Here is a 25,195-nt window from a genome sequence, read left to right on the forward strand (position 1 = left end):
AGCCTGAAATGAAGGGGTTGTGTGGAGTGTGGATTGCATCACGCTCCCTTTTTTCTTTTTTTTTTCCATTGCTCATTAAATGTTAATAGTGACTTAATTTAAGATTAAAGATTGTTTTTACACTCCGCCCATGTCCATGTGATGCTCCCACAAATATAACTCTGCTCTGCACTCACACACCAAAGTGATGAAGCTGCAGACTGTGGCCGTTCCTGATGTGTTGCCTTATGGCCCCTCCTGACTCTGTATTTACAAACCGTTACAGTTTAATCCACACACTTCGTTCCTGAGAGACAGCAGCTCAGTCTGTATATTTTCACTGCAGCCCTGCGACCAGATTAAAGCAACTACTAACCATTTGTTCCGAATTTTCCTTTAACTTTAGAAAGCAGAATGATGTATTTTACAACAAACACAAATAAAACCTTTAAATATTTCAATTTTCTATCACAGTAAACATGTTTTTGGGCAATAGCTTATGCTGGAGCAACCAGATGTAGCTTGGCTAGCTTGGACTTCTGATTTTTATGTAGCACTAAATTATGAGGGTTATAGAAAGAGTTTTCATTCTAATTAAGGTAATCTTGATCTTAATCTCCTCAGGCCCCCAGTGTAAATGTACAAAGTTGGTCTTTCAAATATCTTCCTTTAGTTTTGCTCTCCTCTCTGTGTAGAACAGTCCTTAAAAGTGGCCATGCTTACATCAGCATACCCCTGATCAATCACAAGGCTAGCATGGCTCTGCCCTCTATTCGAGTCAGCACGACCTGGAACCCTAGACTGGAGCACCAAGTTAAAGCTAAATCTAAACCTAAAGTGCCACGACTTTGAGAGTGGCTGCCCCTTCGATGGAAGGTCCCAACACAGCAGCGTATCTGGAGAGATCCGCGGCCTAATCCCCACGCATTGTGTATAAATGCCCCGGTGATGCGCAGAGGGCTGAAAGGGATGTCGGGGCGCACGGGACAGTCGCAGCTCAAGCTTGGGTCTATACATGGACTGATAACTCTGTTATAGATATCAAAACCTCTGTAACTCCTAAAGATCTTAAAGTAAAAAGCTAGAAAACACAACTTCTCTGTCTAAAGGCAGGGTGTGTTGCCATGGTAACAAACTAAAATTGTGTTCACTCATGTTCATTATAATGTTAAACCAATGTCCAGACTGTTCTCAGAGAGGTCAGAGGAATGCATTTTGGCGATTCTCGAGTGTTTTAATCATATTTCTGCTTTGCGTTTTCTATTTAAGTGAAGCGTTCAGCAAAGTTTAACACCCAACATTAGTATTACATGGAAAAACCAACAAAAAAAACAATAACAAAAAATAGAATATCAAAATGTGTTCCCAGGGACTTTAATGTCTCAGTACCTGATTCAGCAGTAAATCTTTAAAGACATCTTTTGGATGTGGATGAAAAACGAATGAATTGTGGTTTAGTTGCAAACACACCTCCCCCGACTGAAACAACTACTGAAACTTATGATTAAACAAAGCTACATCAGTTTTTTACAATATTTTTGTATTTTATTATAAATAAACAAACATTAGTTACAAATCAGTTGAAGTAAATACTGATTAGGTTAACTGGTTAATGACATTGATGTATAAAAGGACATGGTTCACTCAATATACGTTTCAAAGCCTGGACAGCATAGCATTAAATGTACATTATGATGAAGAGCCACGAGCAGCAGCGGCTCCGCATCATCAAATCACAGCATTTGACAGACTGTTAATTTAGACACGCAGGTGAAAACAAGATCAGTTGAGCAACCGTGGTGTTAATTGTGCAAAAAAGATCTTGAGTGCTGGGAAAAAAAAGGACCAAGATCATTAGGACAACACTATAAAACTATACAAGCCTAAGTAAAAACCCCAGAAACTGACACTCATTTGATGACTGCCAGCGTGCTCTCTCTCATTCAGACAGGTGAACTTTAACGACCAGTTTCCAGGAGAGGCACTTTAAACAAAATATGTTCTTTAAAATAAAAATGTTTTTGGTTATAAAACTAGCTGCCGTCAAACAGTCTACTAAAATAGCACTTGGCTGTGATCTGGTGCTGTTAGATTAAACGCAGTGTTCTTGAGTACCGTGTTTATATTGCTGTTGAAGGCAAGTGTCCGTCTGACAGAGCAGTCATTGCAGTCTACGCTGGACTGCGTCTCAGTCCGGTTCTGACCTCTTGACCCCCCCTGAGGTCAATGCTACAGTCGTTGTAGTCACTGCGCAGGGTGAGAAGTAAAGTAATCGTCAGTCCTGAATACGGTGGGAAGCTCTTGGTGCTGCTGCGGTGCTCTTTTAGGGCTGGCAGGCTTCTGAAAAGCAAGAAGAACAAAGGTCAACCACCTAACCAAGATCATGGGACAATATTATGCCAGCACAATCTGAGGTACAGATGCAGACAGCACCAGCATCTCGAATTCTGTCCCCATCTTGTTTATAGATTACATACAAGTTAATCAGCTGAGTGTCGGTACACACAGAATGTGCTGATCTTCCTGTGTGACCATATTTGAAAACATAGAACAAATAAAAAAAGAAGGGCTATCAAGCCACATCAAAACTGTAATAAATCATAATTTCATGCCTTCAAATCCTTCAAATCCACATATATGGCCTGCTCAAGCCTGCCACAGTGAGTGTGAAAAAGTAGCTAAACCTTAGCAGAAAAGCCACTGTAAGGGACAGGGAGGGTGTGGTCTGAATATGCGCCACAACACAATAAAGCTGAAACAAAAGAAGTAAATGAAGTTTAGTTTGCTTTACGGTAACATTCCATTTGCTCTCCATAGAAGATCCTGAACTTCCAGTTCTCAACGAACATCTGATTACGGTACCGGTGTGGAATCACTGCCAGGCTAATTGCCTAAGGTGCCTAAAGTACAGCATGTTCACTGTGCACTCCTGTGAAACTTTTAAACTATCTAACAACAGGAATTAGTGAATTTGACTGTGAAGTTGAACAGCACGTCATCTGTGAACGCAAGGAGAAAATCAAGCTCCTCTCTCACTTCAGATCCTCCTTAGGAATTTGGTGTTTTCCGGCACTCAGTATTACTGAAGCCAGGGCCATAAAACTACTGAATGTTAATACACACCTAATATAATAAAGTCATCTGGACAGCTGCTCAGTATTTATGGAGCTTCCAAATGACTTTATTAGATGTGTGTATTGAAATTCAGTAGTTTTATGGCCCTGGCTTCAGGGCTTCTGCATGGGCTGCTGTGGTAACGACGCAGGCGCCTTTTTTAAAGCCCTTATAGGCAAGTCTGCCGCAACGCCACGGGGCAGTTATTATCAGACACACAAAACCATGTTCCTAAGTCTATGAAGGGGGGGAGATCAAAATACTTGAAACTGAAGGTTATCGTTGTTGTGGCATAACACAGTGTTTATCCGTAATCGGATACTGCAACTAGTAACTGGTGTCCTCATTTATACCATCTGTACTTTCATATGCAGAAGCAGGAGAGATGGAGGACGAATCCTCCACCTCCACCAGACTAAGATACACCTGTATAGATCCGATTCTATTCACGTTTCAGACCACATCCAAATGCGGTTTGGATCTGATTAGCAAACATTGCATTTCATGTGGTTTTTGGCTGTCCAGACTATAACAAATCAATACAGTCTAGATAGGCCAGGATTTAGGCTGTCACTCTGAAAGTCCCATTTTCTCTATTACTTTAAAGTCCATCAAACTACTTCAGTTTTAACTACCCCCCCATTCTGTTATTGAGCATGTACCATTTAAAATGTACCCTGCATTTATTACATACTACAATGCAACAAAAGCACATAATGAAATTTACTGTTCAAAAACACGTCAGTTCATTATTAGGAGAGCCAAGGGACTGATCAACAGCCATTTTAATACTTGAATATATAAATACAAAGGGTTTCCATTATGCAGCTGTTTTATGCACAGTGATGCCTACACAGGGGGGGGGGGGGGGGGGGTGACTGGGGGGGGGGGTGACATTTCAAAACAAGGCTTTCTAAAAATTGATTTCTTTTTTTTTTTTTACAGCTGTCAGTTTTGAAAGTCCCGTTTGCCATCAGGAGCTTTGCCTTGGCATTAATCTGCTATGGATGTCAGATATGGTCGATTTTGGTTCGACCATATCTGACTTTTATTCGTCTCTAAAATGCCTTCTGATTTTTGATTATGTCATGATGCACCAGCAGGAAGGACAAAATAATATTACCTAATAATATCCCTTATTATCTTAAGCAGATTTTTAGACACTGTGTCCAATGACTGTCCACTCTATTAGACATCTGTATTTCGTTGGTCAACCTTGTAAATGTAAAGTCAGAGACTTTATCTGTTACAGTTTATCTGTTGCTGCACAGTTTGTGTTGGTTATCCTCTAGTCCTTTATTAGTGGTCAAAGGACACAGTACACAGGACGTTATTTCTGATCATAATGAGACATTACTCACGTTTAAAAATCCAGGGACACTCATTGTCCGGAAAATCTTTTTGAAAGCGCCTGGTAAGGTTTTGACTTCCCCTTCTGCCTGGGTAACCTGCTCCTCCATGGCACTCACGTTGCCTGCGACTATCTTCACAAAAGCCTTTAGATAATGTAGATAAAATATATATGTAATAAACAATTGAGTTATAGAAATAGCACAGATTGTTAGATATCGGCCACACTGATCATATAGCAGATAATGTCATATATATGAATACCTCCAACTTATCAATTTTTCTGTAAATCTCTCTCATGTCTTCAGATTTTTGGTGAATCTGAGGCAGGTTGATGTTCACTATCTGAGAGGTGTCGTTTCGAATCTGTTAAAAAAGGAAGAATTTGTGAATTAAGTTGCTTTAATTACCAGCGATGTTCAATTCTTATTACAAGCATTTAGGGCTGGGAGTATTTATCCACATGTAGAAGTAATTTTTTTTTTATGTTATTTTATTATGTATGAATGTTAATTCAATGTTTATTTATCATGACTTCTTTTCACAGTGGATTTCCATGGATGAAAAAAGCAGATTATAGCCAATTACCCGATGTCACCCTCCTCTGGTGGCAAAGGGAAATGTCCAGAACATAATGCATATGCAAGTGTAAAATACCAGGGGTTCAAAATAATGCATTTATCAATAGTTATAAATACTTTGTCCCAATTTACTGATTTTTCTAAATTGCTTATTGTCCCAGCCCTACTAGGAACACCATCTCTCGAAATATGTTTATCAGTGAATAATTCTACATGTCAAAAAAAGGTGAAAAGAACACATCAGCTTACCATGTCCAACATCCCCACAAACTCGTCCACTCGAGTGAGCATTTCTTCTAGACTCTTCTCCAGGCAGAGGATCTGCAGGGTCAAAACACAATATTGAGACCTGTGGGAGACGCTCTCCTACAGGTGTGGTGGGGGAATCTGAAACTACAACACTTTTGATAACAAATAAACTGCCTCTGAGCATTAAATAGAACTCTAAATGCATGAGAATATATATATATATATATATATATATATATATATATATATATATATATATATATTCACCTTCTGAAATATTGTGAATATAGCAGTTGTTCTTTGCATCATTACAAAACTTCATGGACCAATAGAAATGCTCCAAATGACTTGGAATAAAATCTTTCTCCACTGAAAATGAGGAAAGTTGCCAGAAGATTGTAAAGTTGCCATTTTAGTGATACAAGTTTTTTTTTTTTTGGTTTGTTAGTTTGGTTTGGTTTGGCAGGGTCACAGGTAAAGCCGAATAATGACTTGGTGATGTGTTGGTCGGGTCTTTTGTAAGTCGCTCTGGATAAGAGTGTCTGTTAAATGCCTTAAATACAGAAATATATTTCATCAGGTGACAGAAACTGTCCTGCCAGATAGTAGTTGGATTGTCTTGTTAGTTGCATTTAAACATATATATAACATATATAAACTATTAATGATCCTTCTTGAACTCAGTACAGACTAATAACCTAGAGGTTGATCCCTGATTAGTGCTGTTTTTTTCAAATATGAATATTTACTCATTCAGATGTTCTATCATGAAGTACAGAAAGCTAACTGTGCTGATGCTGGTTAACATAATCACAACTGTGTAAATTGTCAATTTAAGAAAAATACTTCACTAGTGTGTTGGCTACGAAGTAAATAAATAGATGGCATGAAATCCTCTACAGTCTGTACATCAGTCTATTCTTCGAACCCCTTGTGTTTTTCCCTCCTTTCTGTTTTCTTCCTGTCTCCTTCACATGTATTGAGATGCCCAGTTCCAACTGCTCCATCCTGGTTGAACTAGCTCTCCACCACCCTCCTGCTCGCTGTCCTGCTCTGGGTGACTGTTTCTCTGCATGAATATTAATATTAATATACTTTATCATCTCACTCACACTTTCATCTTGTATAGCTTTACACCACTTTTACCATTTTTTTTTTTCTTAATTCAGTTTTGTTTTATTATTGTCTTCATTCCTGTTTTGATTTTTATTATTTTCTGGTATCAACCTGAGGAGGATGGGATCCTCTTTTGAGTCTGGGTTCCTCTCAAGGTTTCTTCCCCTCGACCTGAGGGAGTTTTTCCTTGCCACTGTCGCCACTGGCTTACTCAAAAGAGGCTTGGACCCGGATCTCGGTTAAGCTGCTTTGCACTACAGAACTAAAATTGAATTGAACTGAATTGAAATTGATACGGAAAATATTTGGTATTATAATAATCCATAAACCACAAACTATTGCTATAGAAAAGGACACTGAGACTTCCTCACTGCATGTAAGGAAAACGGTTGGATAGTCAGGATGCACGAGTGTTCCTCGTTTAGGGGCCAGTGTTGCCCCAGTTATGTCATTTTTATTAATATCAATATCAATAAAACCTCAATAAACCCGGCAGCTGTTCCAATCCACTCCCCTGTGCTGTCTGTGCTGCTTCTGCACTCATTTAGAAGTGTGGTGTCTGACAGCTAACTGCAGTCCTGCTAGTGTTCCTCACCTCCTCTCCAGCACTGGCACAGATATAGGAAGAGAAGCTCAGTGCCGTGCGCTGCAGCATCTCCTCGTCTTGCTCGTTGGGCTCCAGAGCTGCCTGGGACTCCGGCACTGCACCCGGGCCGAAGCTAGGGCTCTGGGGCACGGCGGGGCCGAAGCTCGGGCTCTGGGACACATTTCCCGCGAAGCTGGGGCTCTGGGACACGGCCCCGCTGCTCAGGGCCTCGCTGACCATCGACAGGCTGCTGGCGCTCTGGGACACCACGCCGCTGTCCCGGCTGACCTCCGCGCTGGATTCCTCCAGAGGAGACAGCGCCGCTCCTCTCTCAAACCGCGGCTCCATGGCCATAAACTCCGCGAACACGACTCCTTCTGGTTACCTGCGAGCCGTGTAAATACAGCAGAGCCTTCCGCTGTAAAGCAGCCGCTGCTGGAGGACAGACTCAGATGTTTACCTCCCTCATCATGTGACTCTCTACGGGTCTCCGCGAGGCTCAGACAGAACGATGCGTTCTTACAGGGTTGCCAGTTGTCGTAAAACTCTTAAATGTTTGCCTCTCTCTTCTTTTATATATATATATATATATATATATATATATATATATATATATATAGAGAGAGAGAGAGAGAGAGAGAGACTCTAATTACGTTTAATTATCACTGTAGCCAACCCACACCCTTTCTTCTACAGTGACTATTGTAGACTGGGTTGCCAGATTCATTAATAATCCCCAGCCCAAATTGTGCTTAACCTAGCAGACGCTGAAAGTAGCCCAAAACCATCTGAACCCCCATAAAACCAACGTGAACCACGTAATGATGTAATATCACAAACAGATCCCAGTCAGTCGACAGAGACATCAGTTCAATAAAAGTATGTTATACATATATGAGGTTCATTCATGGCACTGTGATCCACAAATGAATGAAAACAATATATTCGCTCCCCTAAAGTGCTGAAATATAAATAATGCTACTGCCATATTCATGGGTGGACGATCCGGGTCCAGTAAGTAAAAATCCACTCCAGGATTTTGTTTCAACTGCATGGGTGTCTCAGCTGCAGCAGACCGGCCCACCCGGTTGAAACACAATCCTGGAGTGGATTTTTTTAACTTTCCTGACATGGATTTCCCACCTCTGGCAATTTTACTGGCAAAGCATCCCGGCGACCACATTTTGCTGAGGTCAGAATTATAATGTCAGTTTAATGGGCAATGAGCAGCGTTAGCGCGCATGTCGCAGCAGTCATCCCTACACTTTAATGACTTTGTAATTTATAGGAATCGGAAGATTGACAGAAAAACTAATTTATGAGTTATTATGATAATATAATGTAATATAATAGTGATAATATAACTTTATGTTTGAGTTAACTCTATGTGTTACAAAAATGTCTGAACACAAAGGGTCAGTTTTCTGAACATTGGTTAGGTCTAGTCTTGGACTAAATGGCAGTGTCAGGTGAATCTCTATTTGATATAGTTCACTGTATTGTACTAAACTGTTTGCTGAATTGCAGTAACTTCACTTTCCATAATGTAAAATAATTAGAATAAAATAATTAAAATAACTCCCCCACTCATCTTAAAATCTCATTATTTATTCAAATTTAAAATTGGTGTACACAGAAAATGAACAAAGAAACAGAAAAAAAAAATATCAAGACAATGTTAAACTTTCAGAGACTTTGTACAATAAATATCCATTCTTGGTTCTGAGTTGATACTCGCAGTAAATTGGTAACTCCAAACTTGACCAGCTGATGGCGACTCTCTTCCAGAAAGCTACTGAGGTTCAAGTGAAGCCCTGATGCTGATGCTTTTTTATCAAGAGTTCAAATACGGATTTATATTGTCCATCCAGTGGCCAGGTCAGAAGGGACGAGCTAAAGGCCTTATATTTTGGGGGAACTGTGCCGGGAAAAGGGCAATAAGGCACATGTGATCTGAGGTTGGACAACAACAACAACATGCAGGTAAATCACACCGTCTAAACAAAATGCAATTACCTTAGAAGACTCAAAAACAACAAAATAAAAAAGACCCACAGTACACACACACATTGTAAAGCTGTGAAAAAGCATAAAAAAAAGAACCGTCAGATTGTTCATACACACAAATAATGATTTAATTGCTAACCTTGTGCTTTCCAACATGATCTGAATGGATCCAGTGATGGAAATGCCCATCAAATGCATTAGAAGAACAGATTTCTCAAATCTTCTGCATAATTCAGTAGTGGAGATAAACAGTCATTCAAAGCGGTTTAGTGTGAAATTGTGTGCTTATTGTTAAAGATTTCTTTACGGTGGTGGCGATAGGAACCAGGGGTCGCCATGTCATCACACATACCTCAGAAATATAACCATTTTGTTAACCACTAAAACCACCAGTGAACCCTACACATCTTTAGAGTCTTATACATAAATGTTGAGAATGGTAAAATAGAAGGAATCCTGAAAAAACGAAGGGGACTATTTTGCCATACAACACCCTGCATGTATCCCTCCACCATGAATACACTGGAATAATCTCATGCCCTGAAACAAACAAACAAAAAAAAACCCAGTATCTCCAGCATCAGGCATAACAATCTTGTGTAATAATAATAATGTGAGGGAGCTTCTGGGAGGCATTCAATTCTTTAGACGCCTGGATCCATTCACCACCACCACCACCACGGTGAAACATTTTGACTGGGTCAGTGTCTGTAGAACTAAGCATTTCACACTACTCGGACCACTCTGAACGACTGCTCACATCTTATTAAGATTGAACTATGCAGACATTTTGAGAAATTGGTGGAATTCCCCTTTAAGTGTGAAGGACCTTAAAGAGTGTTAGCACCTGCATGCTGAAGCTAAATAGGCTTAGCACTTCGCGACCGGACTGCTCTTAGGCTCAAAGCTAAGCATCTTGGGGACTGAGCCTGTGCACAGCTGTGTGGGTTTGAGTTTTGGCCAGAGCAGGAGGTCATTAGCAGTTAGCAGACAGAGTGTGTGCTTGTGTGTGTATTTGTGAGGAGGGGGGGGGGGGGGGGGGGGGCGATAAAGCCATTGGTTCCATGGAGGCAGAAAGCTTTAAGCACTGTACAGCTTCCACTGTAATCCACTGCTATATTAAGGTACCTGATATAGGCCTTAAAGCAAAAGGAAAAAAGAGGAAAAAGAAGAAGAAAAAAAAAAAGTTAAGCCCACACCATTGCAAAAGCTAGATGAACTGTAAAAACGGATAATTCCTCGATCCACAGAATTACAGTGTATTCTCCTATGTAACCTTTAACGCTCACAATGTCCTGCGCATAAAGGAATTTGCTACTGGAATGAGATATATAAAGCCTTGAAACACAGTAGACAATTTCTGTCATTTCAAATGAACAATAAAACAAAAGCTATGTAGCTTGATCCCATTTGGTGAAGTCCAACTCCAAGACTGTACACAAAAAAAAAACCATACAGAATACATCAGCCTTTTATTCAATTCCCCAAGAGTTCCAGTGATCACTATGAATCGTTGCGGTAGTGGCAGATCTTTTCAATTATAAACTGCTACGTGAATGAATAGAAAGGTAGAGAAGAAAAGGAAAAAGAAAAAAAAAAAAGAACAAAGGACAACACCGACCTAACCCTCATTGCTGGTCCAAAAGGAGACATATAGAAAACATGATTTAAAAAAAAAAATCGAAAACTTCTTAAAAAAAAAAATAATAACACATTCATGTTAAATTAGTGGCTCTGCCTAAAGGAAACAAACAAATGAAAAAGAAACCTGTACCACATTATTCCCCATGCATCCCCGACAGTAAGACAGATAAGACATGGCAGCGTATGGAAGCAGACATCCTTTAAGAACAAGTAAAATTTCGAGACGAGAGCGTGTCTGTTAAATTAGTCTTTGTACAAAACCTTTTAAGAAAGCAGTGTGAGGTTCAACGTTGAGTCCATCATCCCAGGCTGTGAAGTCGAGTCTCTGGGTGGTCAGATTACATGACCCAATTGTGTGTGTGTGTGTAAATAAGTGATAGACTTAAGGTAATAGTTTGACAAAAACATCTAATTTACACATTTTTTCCACCTTACTCCAAATCGACTCAATCAGCCAGGACATGATTTTGGAGTCAGAAGTTTGCTCCTTTTTCATTTTCAGACTATTTATATTATAGGTATTTGAGTGATGCCATAGACTAACACATGTTTGTAATGGAGATCCTTTTAAAGGTCTAAAGAAACTTCAATTCATGTCAAAGTTCTTTTCCAATTTACAGGTTCATCACATTTCCACCTCTCTATTATAAACATGGTTCTTTATGGAAGAATAAAACAAAATACTGACACAACTCAGGCTTCATGGTGGTGCCTGCTGCTGCTGCTAATAGTTAGACTGCAGAAATGCAATACTGTCAAGTACAATCATGTTAATCTATTAAACACTGTGACTGTCGTTACATGCTATAGATTACTCTTTAGTAATTACATGACAAACATGTAAACTGACTGAGTTACAAGAGTGAGGAATTCAAGCCTGGAACCAGCAGTGGTTCAGTGGAGTTAAAAGGTTAAGGACAATGCTAATTGGTGGGGTATCAGTTTCCATTATTTCTCATAGCTCCAGTGTAAAGCCTTGGCTGATCGACTCCATTTGGGGTGAGGGCAAAAGCTGTTTATTAAACGAGATTTTTTTGACCAAACAATTGCTTTAAGAGAAAGTCTTAAGAGTTGAGAGTGAATATTATAAGGTGATGACCATGCCGTCCTCCTCCACTCCTCCAGGGGGCAGAGCCAGGCTGTTTCGTGGGTCCGTTCTCAGGCTGCTGAGGATTTTGTGCAGGCTGCCGTTACTCTCTCTGGTGCCAATGCTGTGGTAGTGTGGCTGCTGCAGGTTCAGGTCCCTGTGGAGCCTATAGCTCAGGCTGCTGTGGGCAGTGCCGTTCAGGCTGGGCTGCGAGTGGAATGAGGCTGTGGAAATGACTGAAGGGGGTCTGGACTGGGGTCTGGTAGGAGGGCTAGGAGGAGACGGGGTGGCCGAGGACGTCTGGTGAGTGTGGGAGGCGTTGGAACGGCGAGACGGCCGGCTAACGCTGCTTTCGATGACGATGTCCGACTCTTCATCACTGTCCAAGTCGTCATGGCCATAACCGTGGGCAACAGTGGTCGTGGATGGCGAATTCGCGATGGCCGGGAAGCTTCCTGACCCGCTGCTGTCGGAAGACTGGCCCGAACTGCCGGAAATCCGGCTGCTGCGGACAACGTTGTTGCGCTGGTTCACTGGTTTCACGGTCACAATCAAGTTGTGGCTGTTGGCAATCATCATGTCCGTCACTTGGTCCAGGGTTTTGCCGGAAACTTCAATGCCGTTGACCTCCAGAACCTCGTCATTGACCGCTAGCAGGCCAGTGCTTTCTGCCAGGCCGCCAGGCACCATGCGGGAGATGAAAATGCCCGGTACTTTCTCCAGGCCGTGGGGGGTGACACGGACGCTGGTGCCGTCACGAATGTAGAAGCCCAGAGGCTTGTCCGAGCCGTGCCGGTACAACCGGACCCTGCGGTGTGACTCTGGCAGGATGTCCACATCAATGATTGAAGACACAGGCCGGAAATCCTGAGGCATGCCGATGCGGATGTGCGGCCGCTTCCTGTTTAGGTCATTGCGAAGCGGGACGACAGCCTTCTTCTTCCGGGTCAGTGTGTTGGTGCCGAAGTTACTGTAGTCAACCTCCTCTGGAAAAGCGAGAAGACAGAAAGACATGACGTGAGGCCATAGGCTGTACATTTGATGGGGGTTTTAAGCAGATGGGACTATGGTTTTTCCTATGAATTATATGTCTTTATTGTAAGGCTAGTTTTTAATACAACAATCCATCATTCAAAGCAAAATAAAACTAGAAAATGTACTAATATATCAGAATACAGGGCTTTTGCTGATATTTTTGCGAATACACAGTCATCAAAACACCCTAAGAAACTCTGAAACTTTTATTCATTGACCAACGATGTGTCTGGGAATTCGCAATCACGAATCGCATACAAGCCCAATATTACGATATTGATCAACCATCATATAGCCCTACACCACACAATCGGAGCAGTGAATGTGCAAATGCACAGAGCAGCTCCAGGCAGACAGTCAGACCATTAAGGTGTGATTATGTGACTCAACACAGCTCTGTGGCATTTCAAAACATTACCTTTCAATACAAACACAAGCTTAGCTGAGATTACTGCACACTGCTGACTGAATGACCTTTTTTTAGAACCTATAGACACTGGACTGCATCGTGTGCTGTGTGTTACAAAGTAAACAAACTGTGGGAATGAATCTATGCCTTTCTATATTAGTCTGCTCATGAACATGAAAGTAAATATAGTCCATATAGTAATGACCAGTCAACAGGTCAACTGACCCCAGACGCCCCATGTTTTTTTTTTCTTGTACAGTTAAAAGGTAAATTAATTTTTTTTTAACCATGTAAATTCTTATTTACCAAAAATAAACATTAGATTAAATAGATTCAAGAGTTCTCAACACATGTCTAAAATGAAAAATGCATGTAAATAGTTGATTTTTGCTTATCTCTGCAGTGCTGTGGCCTGGAAGGAACCCGGTATGACATGTGTTCATGCTCTCAACAAGACAAAAACAAATGCATACAAACATTTAAAAAATGTAGTCCAGAGCCAATCCATGGCCCTGCTGAATCTATATATTTTGATTCTGGTTAAGTAACATTACAGCACTACTATTTATTTATTAAACAATTCTTTCATAAGACACTTCCGCAAATCCAGGCCCTGATGCTTTAATAGACACAGGGATCTGATCTAACTGATCCAAATGTGTGTTAATTATCAACCCTAATCCCCAGCCATCATCTTACGAAAGCGACACCATCTTTGTTAACAGTGGAGAAGCCAGAGCTGATGTGTGAAGGGGGAATGCAGTAATGGATAAACAGTTTACTGGACCAACACAGCCTGCTGACGGACGGCTTTCTGCTAATGATGGAGTTTCACTAGAAGACCTCACAGCAGTTTAATGAGACTTCACAAAGACTAGCAGCACCCAGGAAACATGGGCTCATTAACTTCATTAATGCAAGCTGCTATACTATGCCATGATATATTGGGGAAAATACTGCAATACTGAGTTTAATCAGTGCAGTCTGGCACTACCGCAACAGCAGCAGTCGCTTTAAACCTGCTTCAGACAACCACAGACGTACAAGGTACAATTCACCCCAAACCTCAGCTGGCCCCAGACTGGTCTGCTGCTCAATTTGCATCGCCAGTTATAAGCAGTGCCCAGCGTGGGCTTTCAGGGGAAAGCAGTTTTGGACACTAGCCACCCTGCTGTTCAAATACTCCAGGATATATATTCTAACAATGCTTGTATGCAGACTCTGAATTTCATCAAAGTGCTGCGTTGCAGTTATTCTTAGTCTGGGGCTGTGGCAGCATGCTTATTTTGATTGAGTCCAGACAGACTTTTATTATGCACTGGAATTTCAGCCGCAAGTGCAAGTCTCCTGATAGGAAACACATTGGAGTGTTGCTCTCTCTGGCCCTCATTAGGAGCATACAGCACTCGCCAAGCCTCCACCCTCACTTCGGATCTATCTCAGACAAACTGGGTGCACCTCGCATGGCATTCTCTGCTGAAGGATCGGAAACTTCAGGTCTGCTAAAAAAACTGGGAAAGAAGAAAACTCTGGTGCGTACATTGGGTGTCTCCAATAGTCTTGCTTAAGTTTAGATCTCTGACACTGTTTTATCTATAAACATAGAATAAAGTACAGATACAATTCATACTTCAACATGGCTAATGCCGTTTCAAGCTGTGCTAGTTAGCCTTCTAGCTCCAGTGCTAGACTAAATAACTAAATAAGCAAACATGTCTTGGCTGATGAACTACATCTGGGGTAAGGGGAGATATTCTGCAAACGGGACTATCGCTTTAAGGCCAAATAAAACCGCTAGAGCCAGAACTGAAGCGACGGCGTGCACTTTTTCCACTGTACCTGGCAGAAACCAGCCCTGGCTATTTTCTTCTTCTGCTCAGACCAGTTGTCTGTGGAGTCCCACAGATTTAGAGAGGGTGGGGGTTATTTACCTTAGGTATGTAGTACCTTAGGGCCAGTTATCAAGCCTGAGATTAGGCCTAGCCACAAACTGTAATTTCCTTTTTACTAAACAGAAAAATCAGCAGTTTAAATGTTGTCTAAAACTAGGCTTAATGCCTGTCTGGGAAACCAGGCCTTGGTTGTATATTGTTATACACTTGGGGCTGATTTTGTGGTTAAGGGTTAAGCTTAGCCTGAGACTAAACAGCAATGTCAATTGTGTGTCATTAGAAGCAAGAACATTAAGAATCCTATTTAGTCCAGACTAAGTGGATCACAGAAACCAGCCCATAGGGTTTGTAGGCTCGGCAATGAGCAGTCTAGACTGCCTAGACTGGTTCTACTGGGCCGATCCACACAGCAATACAGAAGTAAAAAAAAGGTAAGAAAACATCACCACCAATGATCTCTAAAACTGACATTTCTAGACAGCTATAAAAACAGCTACAGCCCGGCATCTGCAAGAGCTTGTTTACACCTTGCATTACCATGTGTTTCATGTCCAGATAGTAGATGGATATACCTAGCAAGATTCCAAATTTACTTTCCAGCACATTAATGTCATTTCCATTTTACCCACAGTCTGTACTGGGTTACCAGTGGGTTACCAGTCATCATCACTGTACATACTATTATATACGGTTACACCTAGGGCTGTGTATTGGTAAGAACCTAGCCATACTATACAGAAGTTACCATTCAATATACTGTGATATTAAAAGCAAAGCAAACTCTCACAGTATAAAGAAACAATCACAAGCATAAAATCTGAGTAAAAGAAAAGTTTACTGATTATGCAATCAGAGCAGTGGGATCTGAAGAAGAAGAAGTCCAGCACTGCTATCTAGCAGGGGTTTAAACACAACACAAAAGGAACCACTGTCTGCCACCAATTGCCACCAAATGTAAACCACTCATTAAAAAGTTTGATACTGTGTTTTGAAGAACCTATATAGTAATATTGTGCTACTTCAATATATCGATATTTTCTTACACCCCTTGTTACACCAGACTTGCATTTATCCTATGACCTGCTGGCCAGCACATTGCTAGATGCATTTCCACCCATTTATGTGCTTGTACGCAGACATAGAAAACACATTCCTTTCAGTCTCTCTCTTTGAGTGATTCAATCACACATCCTGGATGTGTTTACACCTGGCTTTTCGTGCAGTCAAGTGAAATCTGCATGTGTTCAGAAACCAAAGAAAGCACATACTGATGCAAGGTGTAAACAGAGGCAGGGAAATACACAGCTACTTGCTAACTGCCGAGCAGGAAAACTGCCAAACTTAAATGAGAAGAAAATAATTACAGCTGATCAACACGCTCGGCAAATGATCTCACCATCATGATGCGTAAAGGCACAAGCTCATTTCTGAACAGCCCCAGAACACGAGCGCGATGGCGTTCCGATGCTTCTTCACAACAGCATTAAACAAACACGCATTAGACAGCGCAGAGCCAGAGGGAGAGGGAGAAGGCAAACGGAGCGAGTGGACGGGCCAAATTCTGCAAACAAACGGCAGACAACATCAATCATCACTCTCAGACAGCTCCGCAGAGCGTCACACACCGCTGTTAGTGCGCACACAATGAGAGATTCAAAGCCTCGCTGAAGAGCTCAGCCTCTTCACACAGTGCCAGGCACCCACTGCAGTCACCTGACTCAACTTATCCTGGTGGAGGGGCAGGGGCCAAAGGTCACGGGTTACTGGGGTGGGAGCACAAAGGAGGGAGGAACGTGGTCCCGCATTCCAACGTGACGGAGGCTTAAACATTCAGGGAAGCCAGTGCAATACTGCAGGAACGGTACTAAGAGGTGAAAGGTACTAAAATAATAATAATAATAAAAAACATCATACAGGAAAAAATCTTACAGGTTAATTAACATCTGAATTATTCACTTTTTAGCTTAATTAGCATCTAAAATGTAATTTAACAGCTATATTTACCTTGATCTGGACAATTAATTACATTTGTAATTTTATTGTTTAATTACTGTCTGAAATATATATAAATATGCATTTTAATCTATCAGATTCATAAATGTCTGAGAAATTCACAACTTTATACTAGCAGTTTAATTAATGGCTTATTTTGTTTGAAAAAAAAAATCATAATCCTATCAAATGTAGACAAACATAAAAGCAATGGGAAGAGTGTTTAGAAATTGTCTGATTAGGGCTGCCTGATATGGGACAACTACCATATTGCAGTTACACTGCAGTTGCAATACACCTTCCAGTACACTGAAAACAACTGAACTCTTGGTGTATAATGATAATGGGAAATACTAAATGGGAAATTTGCAGCTTTTCAAATATGTCAATCACTGAGAGGTCTCATTCAGAGTAGGTTTGCCATATAACTAGCATATTTTGTATTGTCAGCCTATTTTGCCATACAATACCCTGTGTGCATCTCACCACTCCTAAAGGTATTTCAAAAAACAGGTTTTAGATCCAAAACCTTTTTAAAAACAGTCATAAAACAGTACTTTCAGTATATCAGCCAGTGTACGTGCTACTATAAGTTTGCAGACATTTACAAAAATCAGTGAAATTCTTAGAAAATTGTCAGTTAATACATGAAGCTTCACATCTTTCAAGCATAGCTTTCAAGCATAACCATTTAGCCTGAAGAATTGTTATAGTTAGGCCATTGTTATAGTTCTTTCCCAGTCTGTGCTAATGGGACTGCACTGTGGGAACTGGAGGGTGGGAGTGCACACTGGCTTTTGTTCCGGCCCTCCCACCTCTCCTTAACTTCCACAGTAAAAAAAAGCGGCCCCCCTTTCAAGTTATGCACAATTTTGGCTAATAAAAGCGGGGCAATCTAAAGGCCTCAACAGCCAGTCATTAGGGCTCCTAATGCAATTTACTCTGCTGTTTTCCCCGCGTTTACCCCGGCGTGTGATTGAAAAGTCCAAATGCAGAGAGAAAATCAACTAGCCCAGGCCAAAATCTTGCCGGCTATACACTTCACTCTGGCCAAAATCTGCTCAGGGGAACACTGTAGCTAATTAGTGCAGCTGGTGTGCACTTTAAAAACTGGCAAATCTTCAGTAGCCTGGAAAAATCCTGCAGTAGATGAACGGGAACAGCACAGAGGTACCAGCAGTGAGAGCCAGGCAGGTGCCAGGATTGCTATGGTCCAGACTAAAGCAATCAAACAGTAAAACATCAGCAGAAATCCTTCACTTAAAAGATATTTTGAGCTTCTTCGATAACCCCCCACCCACCCACCCCTCTCCACCAACCCCATCCTGGCAAGTCAAACATTAGGCTCCATGTAACTTCACTGAGCAGCATCACGGGCCTGGCATGAGAAAACAGGAATACTGCATTCCTCAGAGTGATTTAACACAAACCACCGAGCATGACTGAGCTACCAGAGATTTCAGACGAGCAAACTATGTGAATCGGCACGAGAGACAGAGGTGATGGAAGACTTAAACTTTGTGAACATTTACATTTGTGGTATTTGGCAGCCTCTCTTGTCCAGAGCGACTTAAAATGTAATACAAAACGGATTACAGAGGCAGGCAAATGTAGAGTTCACAGTCCTGCTCAAGGACTCTTACTGGTGCAGTGTGGTGCTTTCACCAGTAAGAGGAACTAAACAAATAAGAAAATATGATACTGATAACTTTAATCCCCAAATGATAAGAATTTGCATGTAGGTTCACAATACCTCAAGTATGGAGTTTGTGCTAAACGGCAACATCTCTTGCCTTTTAGTCAACTAAACTTCACAATCTGATTTTTTTTATTTGCTTAATTCATGGTTTACATTGTTTTATCCATTTTCCTTGTTTTAGATGTTTATTTTATTTTATTTACTATATATTATTTGATATAGATCTATAGATTTTACAGATGCTTACTGTTGCTGCTAATCACTGATCTTTTTATATTATATAGTATGTTTGTTTTAAGATGTATTTCATATGTTTCTGTCTTTGCATGCTTCACTGATATATGAACAAGCACTTCAGGAGAAGGTACTCTCTTAATAAAATGTGACAGTAGTAGTAGTAGTAATAGTAATAATAATAATAATAGCAGTAGTAATGTTTGCTATATGTTTTAAAGCCCCCTGTTGTATATGACACCTTAGTCTCAGGGGTTTAGCTCCACCCTTACATAAATGAATGAATGAATGAATACCTCCTCAAATGTACACATTAGCTTCATAGTAGCTACTAGATAATACATCATTTCTGAATTATAAGTCATGATTAGTAACTAAAAGTACTCAAATAACAACTACAAGATTGAGGCTGCATTTTATTTTTACTTTCAGCATCATATTAACCTGACCCCTTCCCTTTTTTGGCCTTCTTACACATAAATGGTTTAAATAATGGGTTCAAATTAGTACTGATAAAGGATATTTGAAAAGATATAGGTTGTTATTGTAAATGACTCATCCAATTCTTAGGCATGGCCCTGCTGCTTGTTACTGGTGCTGAGAGGGGAATGCTGTTTAAGCCTGATGAGTCGGTCTAATCTTTCACACTTCTAGAGACCACCTGAGTTAGTCCTCCCTCTTTCCCTCAGTTCCTCTCTGTGGGACTGTTCTTTCAGTAACTTTTGACAGTCTAGTGTTATCACCATGCTATACATGTAACTGTAACATTCTTATTTCTATAGAATCTGAAATTGCAGAAGGTTTTCTCTGTATGATTCAATGAGCTGTGACTGACTAATAACTCAGTTTAACCCTCCAGTTATGTTCAGCTGTGAGGAACCTAATTAATGTTTTTGGTCAAACTGACCTGGTGCAGAGTGAACCACCTGAAAGGAGGATGTTTGAGTCCATATACACTGTCTTTAGCTCAATTAATATTAATTTAATCAATATTTAGTGTATTCGATTTTTTTTTTCAGATCAGGGTTTACTTATAATATTTAGGGACATTTTTCTGTACAGTTGCAAAAAAAGTTATATTTAATTTTATTTTTAAGTAATATTTATTTAAAATAATTACTATTGGACTTTTTATTTCCGAATTGATCTGGTCTTGCAGACTTGGCACCTCCTGTATTTTTAAACTCCGCAATGGGTCAATTTGACCTGCAACATAACAGAAAGGTTAATATGATTGTGTGATCACTCTTGATAACTGGAAGGGTTAACGATCACTGAAAGATCTGCTTTTTTTGAAAGATCTGGATCTAGATTGGTTTCTACTTGTCAGCTTCATGTAAAATATTTATTAAGCTTACTGTTATGAACATATATAAACATCATATTCTGACATTAGTCATTAACACAAACATATAGTCCAAAAATATTAGCAGAGGGGCGCTCAGGGTTCCAATAATAGCTTGTCCATGAAGATATGAAAGAAGAAAAGAAGGGCCTCTCTACAGTTATACACCACAGCATTTCAGTTCAGTACCTTCATAGGCAAGGCAATATTTTGTAATGCTGCTGTGAAATAATGGCCATAAAACCAAACTGAAAAGCTTTGGTGCACGGATGAACAGTGACTCTGCTTTTCCCATCACATTAGTGTCCTCGTGGTCGGCTTATTCACTGCTGGACCTTAACAGAAATCCTCCCTGCCCCCCAGCACACAGCACAGCTTTAGTTTTGAGTGCCAGCTCATTCCCACACAAGCCATCCAAATCTGAGGTGAAACTTGTGAGGTGAGCAGACGCTCACAGCAAGATCCAGCGGCACCAATGAACTCCAGAGTGGAAATCTTCTTACTTCCACCAGGCTGACACACTTCAAAACCCGCCAGGAAATCAGTAGAAAGAGACGGCTCCATCTCCAATTTCAACAGAGACATACAGTCATACTAATTACAGGGTTAAAGCGATAATTTGGAGCTTCCCCCTTTTACCCCAAATTTAGTTGATCAAGAGAGACATCTGGTTTGGTTTGGCGTGCTTCTTCAGTAGGAATGCCCTGATCCGAAACAAGGAATCAGGATTGGAGTCAATCCATTATGCATTATTTTAATGGATGGCTGGTTTTGAACCAGTATTTGCAGGAGCAGCACATTCAGAACCGAGAAAAACTGTCCAACCACTAAACCCAAATACGAAGGGAATTTGCCGCAGAATATTAAAGGGCCTGTATCCTACATTTTTCTTGCATTGTGCATTGAGGTTCACTCATGATGTTTTTATTGGTTTCTTTATCGTTTTAACATGTCATTATTTAAGATTTCTATATATCTCTTAGAATTCAATAAGGTATTTGTGTGTTACTGTGCCATTAAGACGTATATACGCAGATGCACTGTGTTCTGATTAGTTGCCTGGTATTGTGTTCTGTTCAAAAAGCAGTCCAGGCTTAAAACACTCCTTATAACTTGAATTGGGGTGAATTGGGCGGGACTAAACTGCAGTAGGCCAATTTATACGTAAATGCATTTGATCTAGTGACATCACAAAAACTACATTTTGAAACTACAGTAAGAAAATAAATAGCCTCTCTTACCTAAATCATGTGGCTTTATCATTTATGAAAACAAAGACTGGATCGTTCTTGACCAATACTCATCATAAAAGTAAAAAACATTGGATCAGGCCATTCCTATTCCTTTGTTATGCCGTGGATCTACAAGGTTAATGCAGCTTAAAGTTTAGAAAATTGAACTTGGAACCAAAAAGTCACCAGTTCAATCCCCTAGACCACACCTGAGGTGCCCTTGAGCATGTCACCTTACCACCAATGGCTCCCTGGCCACAGCTCCGGATGTGTAATTTCCCTCCCAACTCAGTAGCATGTGTGTGTTTTCATTGCCAAGGAAGGGTTAACTAATGAGCTTGGATTTCACTGTACTGCTGTGCAATGGTGGTAAAGTGCGTTCTCCTTTCCTTATGCCCCACATTTAGCATCATGCATGCCAAAATCCTTAGACACTTGCCCCAAGCTAGGAGTGACTCAATGTTTTTAACAAGTCAAATTGTAAATTAGGACCTTGGATAAGCAAATTCGCTTCTCTCCAATGGTATAAGCTCTTATCTTTGAGAATCATGAGATGTCTGAACTCGAAATAACTGGTTTCAAATGATTTGCTGAGGTGCCTAGGAGCTACGCACAGTACTGCAGACTTAGGGTAAAGGGAAAACTGTGTAATTACTTTAATGGGAGTTTGAGGCCTAAGCCAAGGAGTTGCTGACAGGCAGAGTGAGAAAAGGGGAAATTGTGTTACGTCATGTCCCCCACTTTCACAGATAAATAAAAAAAAAAAAAAAAAAAAAAAGGGGGGGGGGGGGGAGGGAGAGGGACCCTCTAATGAAAACAAACACAAAGGGTGGCTTGACCTCTGATCACGTCCATTGAAAGCAGTTGCTCTGAAGGTGACAGCGTGACGTCCTTCAACTCGTCTCTCTCTCTGAACCCTGAAGTAAGGCGAGAAGGCCGAGCCCCTTGCAGTAATAAAGTTGATGCACATTCAGCACCACACACACGTGCGCACACACACACACACACACACACACACACACTTTCCCCCCTTTAACTTGCATTAGCAGCAGTACCCCTGTCTCTCACATCTGGGATAAGTTAGTAGGCTGCAGTAGAGGGCGGAGAATGCACCGCTAGATTAGCCTCCCTTTCCATCTCCTTTCTACTCTACACATCACATTCTGGCCATAGGTCAGCACAGAGTCTGAGAAAGTGTGTGTGTGTGGTGGAGGTACTGCTTTGAACATTCCTCCAGAGGGATGGCGAGGGAGGCCATAAAAACTGAACAGTCAAGTTACTGGAAGTATTGGAAAAAGACTAACAGGCAATATGCAAATAATACTTCACAGTCAAACAAAAAGGTATTATTTGATCACATGGTATTGTTTACTAGTTTTCACACTATGAACAAGGATACCATGGAAAAAGTCTGGAGAATTTAAGACTGTGCTCTTTGCCATGATCTAAATGCCTTTGGAAAAAAGCAAGGGTACCTCAAGCTCCATGTGTGATGGGCAAAAACTGAAAAATGGAACACAAACCTTCAAAACAAAGGAGACAAACCGTTTATATAAATTACCTGAAATTTTGATTCCTCAGCAATTTCTGTTTTGTGACCAATGATGTATGTCAATTCCACTCTATCTAATAAACAAGCCGCTCCAAGCTGGCTCTGACCCTGGCTGCCTGTACTGAGGCCAAGTGAGATCAACCAAAATACTGCTGATAACACACCAATAGTTTGTGCCTATTCAGTGCAGCATGGTCGAGATATGAACATCTGATGATGAGAAGGCAATATGAAGCTCCCTAGTGTGAGAGAGGGAGGCCGAGAAAGACAGAGAGAAAAGCAGCACAGTGTCCGGTGACACAGATACAACGCCATGCTGAGAGCCATGGCCAATGCCACCTGTCACTGTAACCTTGTGCACCTACTTATATAACCAAGACCAAAACAAATGACTGTGACATGAAGTACAGTTACGGTGCTATAGACATATAGACCCTGTAACCCTGCTGTAACGTGGCTCAAATGCATCTCCGAACACCTTCTGAATTGCATCCAAGTGTGTCTTGGGTGTGTTTACACTTGCAAGTTTATGTTGCTTAGCCTTATCCAGATTTATAACCCGCATGAATATAATACGCATAAAGTGCCCAGGTGTAAACGCTGCGACTGTGACTCATTAGACGGAGTCAGTGAATCACAAGCATACCTTCTCTCAGGATTGTAGGGGTTTAACAATACATGATTAGATCAAATGTACAATACTGAGTTGACAATTCAGTATCCTCACAATATTTGAGCCTAATTTCAATGAAGAAAAATGATGACCGTCCTGTGGCATAATCTACTACTGAGCTGGGAGATGGGAGGAGCGTGGCGCTTGACGGGACCGTGCTGAATTTGGCTGGTTGTTTGCAAATTGTGGTGTTCAAAAATGTCTACCGCAAAATGGACCGACGTATATTTTTATGTTTTAACACTGTGTTGCACTGATTTTAGGTCCAACTTTACTATACTGTGTAAGGAAGCCTTTTTTGAGGTCATGAAAAAATTATGTATCTACTAAATGGCAACTTTACAGAAGAAAGAAAAACATGCTCTTGAAGGTGCAGAAAAATGCATTCCAAGGAAGTTTGGAGCTTTTCTATTGGTCCATTAATATATATATATATATATTGGGCACCTCTTCGTAGTATTATGCTGTTTGCCTTTGCAATTCTCTAACTGGGCCTCTAACAAATCACTGTGTTGTGAGCAGAGTTTGTTGGCTTGATTTTATGAAGCATGGTATTAAACGTAGTCCAACAAAAGCACTTTTTGTCCAAAACAACGCAGGTCAATCTTTAACCATATCACAATCTTTATTTCTGAGGGATAGTTTCATCACTATACTGATTGACCAGTGCATAAATGCCACTGCAACATACTTCACAAACTGCAGCACTCAGAGATTTCGGGGTCACTGATGAATTGAGGTGAAAAAGGTGCCCTAATCTCATCTTTGCCCACAACCTGACCCTCAGAGTGCCACCTCCCCACAAGCTGCTCACTGAGCCGATCCAGACCTGCTCTCTAATCTTGCAGTGTCATGGGTGACACCAAACAGCACAAGCTTTATGGGGAGGGTTGGGGGTGGAAGTGGATTAAAGTGTTAATGAAGCGCTCAATCTGTCCCCAAAGGTGTTTGTAAAAGGAGCAGGACCCGATAAAACTGGGCTTTCTCTTCTAATTAGCTCAACAAGAGTTTAAAAGGTTCCTCACAACCTCGAAGACCTCATTCCTCCAGTTTACACTCATCGACATCGTTAGCCAACCACTCTTAGGAGAAAGTCGACTTAAGCCAAACTTCAAAACCAGTGGCTCACAGCTATGGCAACAGGATAGGGTGGATTAAGACGGACACGTCAGTGACAAAAAGTGCATGGTTTCATCCTCCACTTTAAGCCAACAAGGGAAAAAAAAAAAAGGCATCAAGAAATGCTTTCGCTGCAAGTTCCCCTCCGTCAGGCCCAGAGATGTGGATTATACTGTGGTTTGAGAAAAGGAAACTACAGTCTTGTACATAAATAATGAGAAATTGTAGCCCTTGTGGCAAGCTAAACGTCTTTGGATGAATCATCAATCTCCTGTTAGTCTCTTGGGAACGGCAGGAGTG

At 40.9% G+C, this 25,195-nt stretch overlaps 2 protein-coding genes across 2 annotated transcripts in view; both read right to left on the reverse strand.

Moving 5' to 3' along the window:
- Nucleotides 1–1,502: 1,502 nt before the first annotated feature.
- On the reverse strand, nt 1,503–7,437 carry bloc1s4 (biogenesis of lysosomal organelles complex-1, subunit 4, cappuccino). The gene is made up of 5 exons (XM_072674761.1): nt 6,985–7,437; nt 5,274–5,345; nt 4,708–4,809; nt 4,455–4,589; nt 1,503–2,319 (listed from the first exon to the last, which is right to left on the reverse strand). The coding sequence occupies exons 1-5, from the start codon at nt 7,327–7,329 to the stop codon at nt 2,224–2,226; spliced, it is 750 nt and encodes a 249-aa protein (XP_072530862.1). The 5' UTR covers nt 7,330–7,437; the 3' UTR covers nt 1,503–2,223.
- Nucleotides 7,438–10,025: 2,588 nt separating this feature from the next.
- pard6gb (par-6 family cell polarity regulator gamma b) overlaps nt 10,026–25,195 on the reverse strand; it is a 50,709-nt gene continuing 35,539 nt past the window's right edge. The window contains exon 3 of the mRNA XM_072674762.1: nt 10,026–12,699. Coding sequence (XP_072530863.1) covers nt 11,711–12,699 — 989 coding nt within the window. The 3' untranslated portion in view covers nt 10,026–11,710. The remainder of the gene's footprint in view (nt 12,700–25,195) is intronic.

Source organism: Salminus brasiliensis, chromosome 3, assembly GCF_030463535.1.
Source record: "Salminus brasiliensis chromosome 3, fSalBra1.hap2, whole genome shotgun sequence".
Taxonomy (NCBI): Eukaryota; Metazoa; Chordata; class Actinopteri; order Characiformes; family Bryconidae; genus Salminus; species Salminus brasiliensis.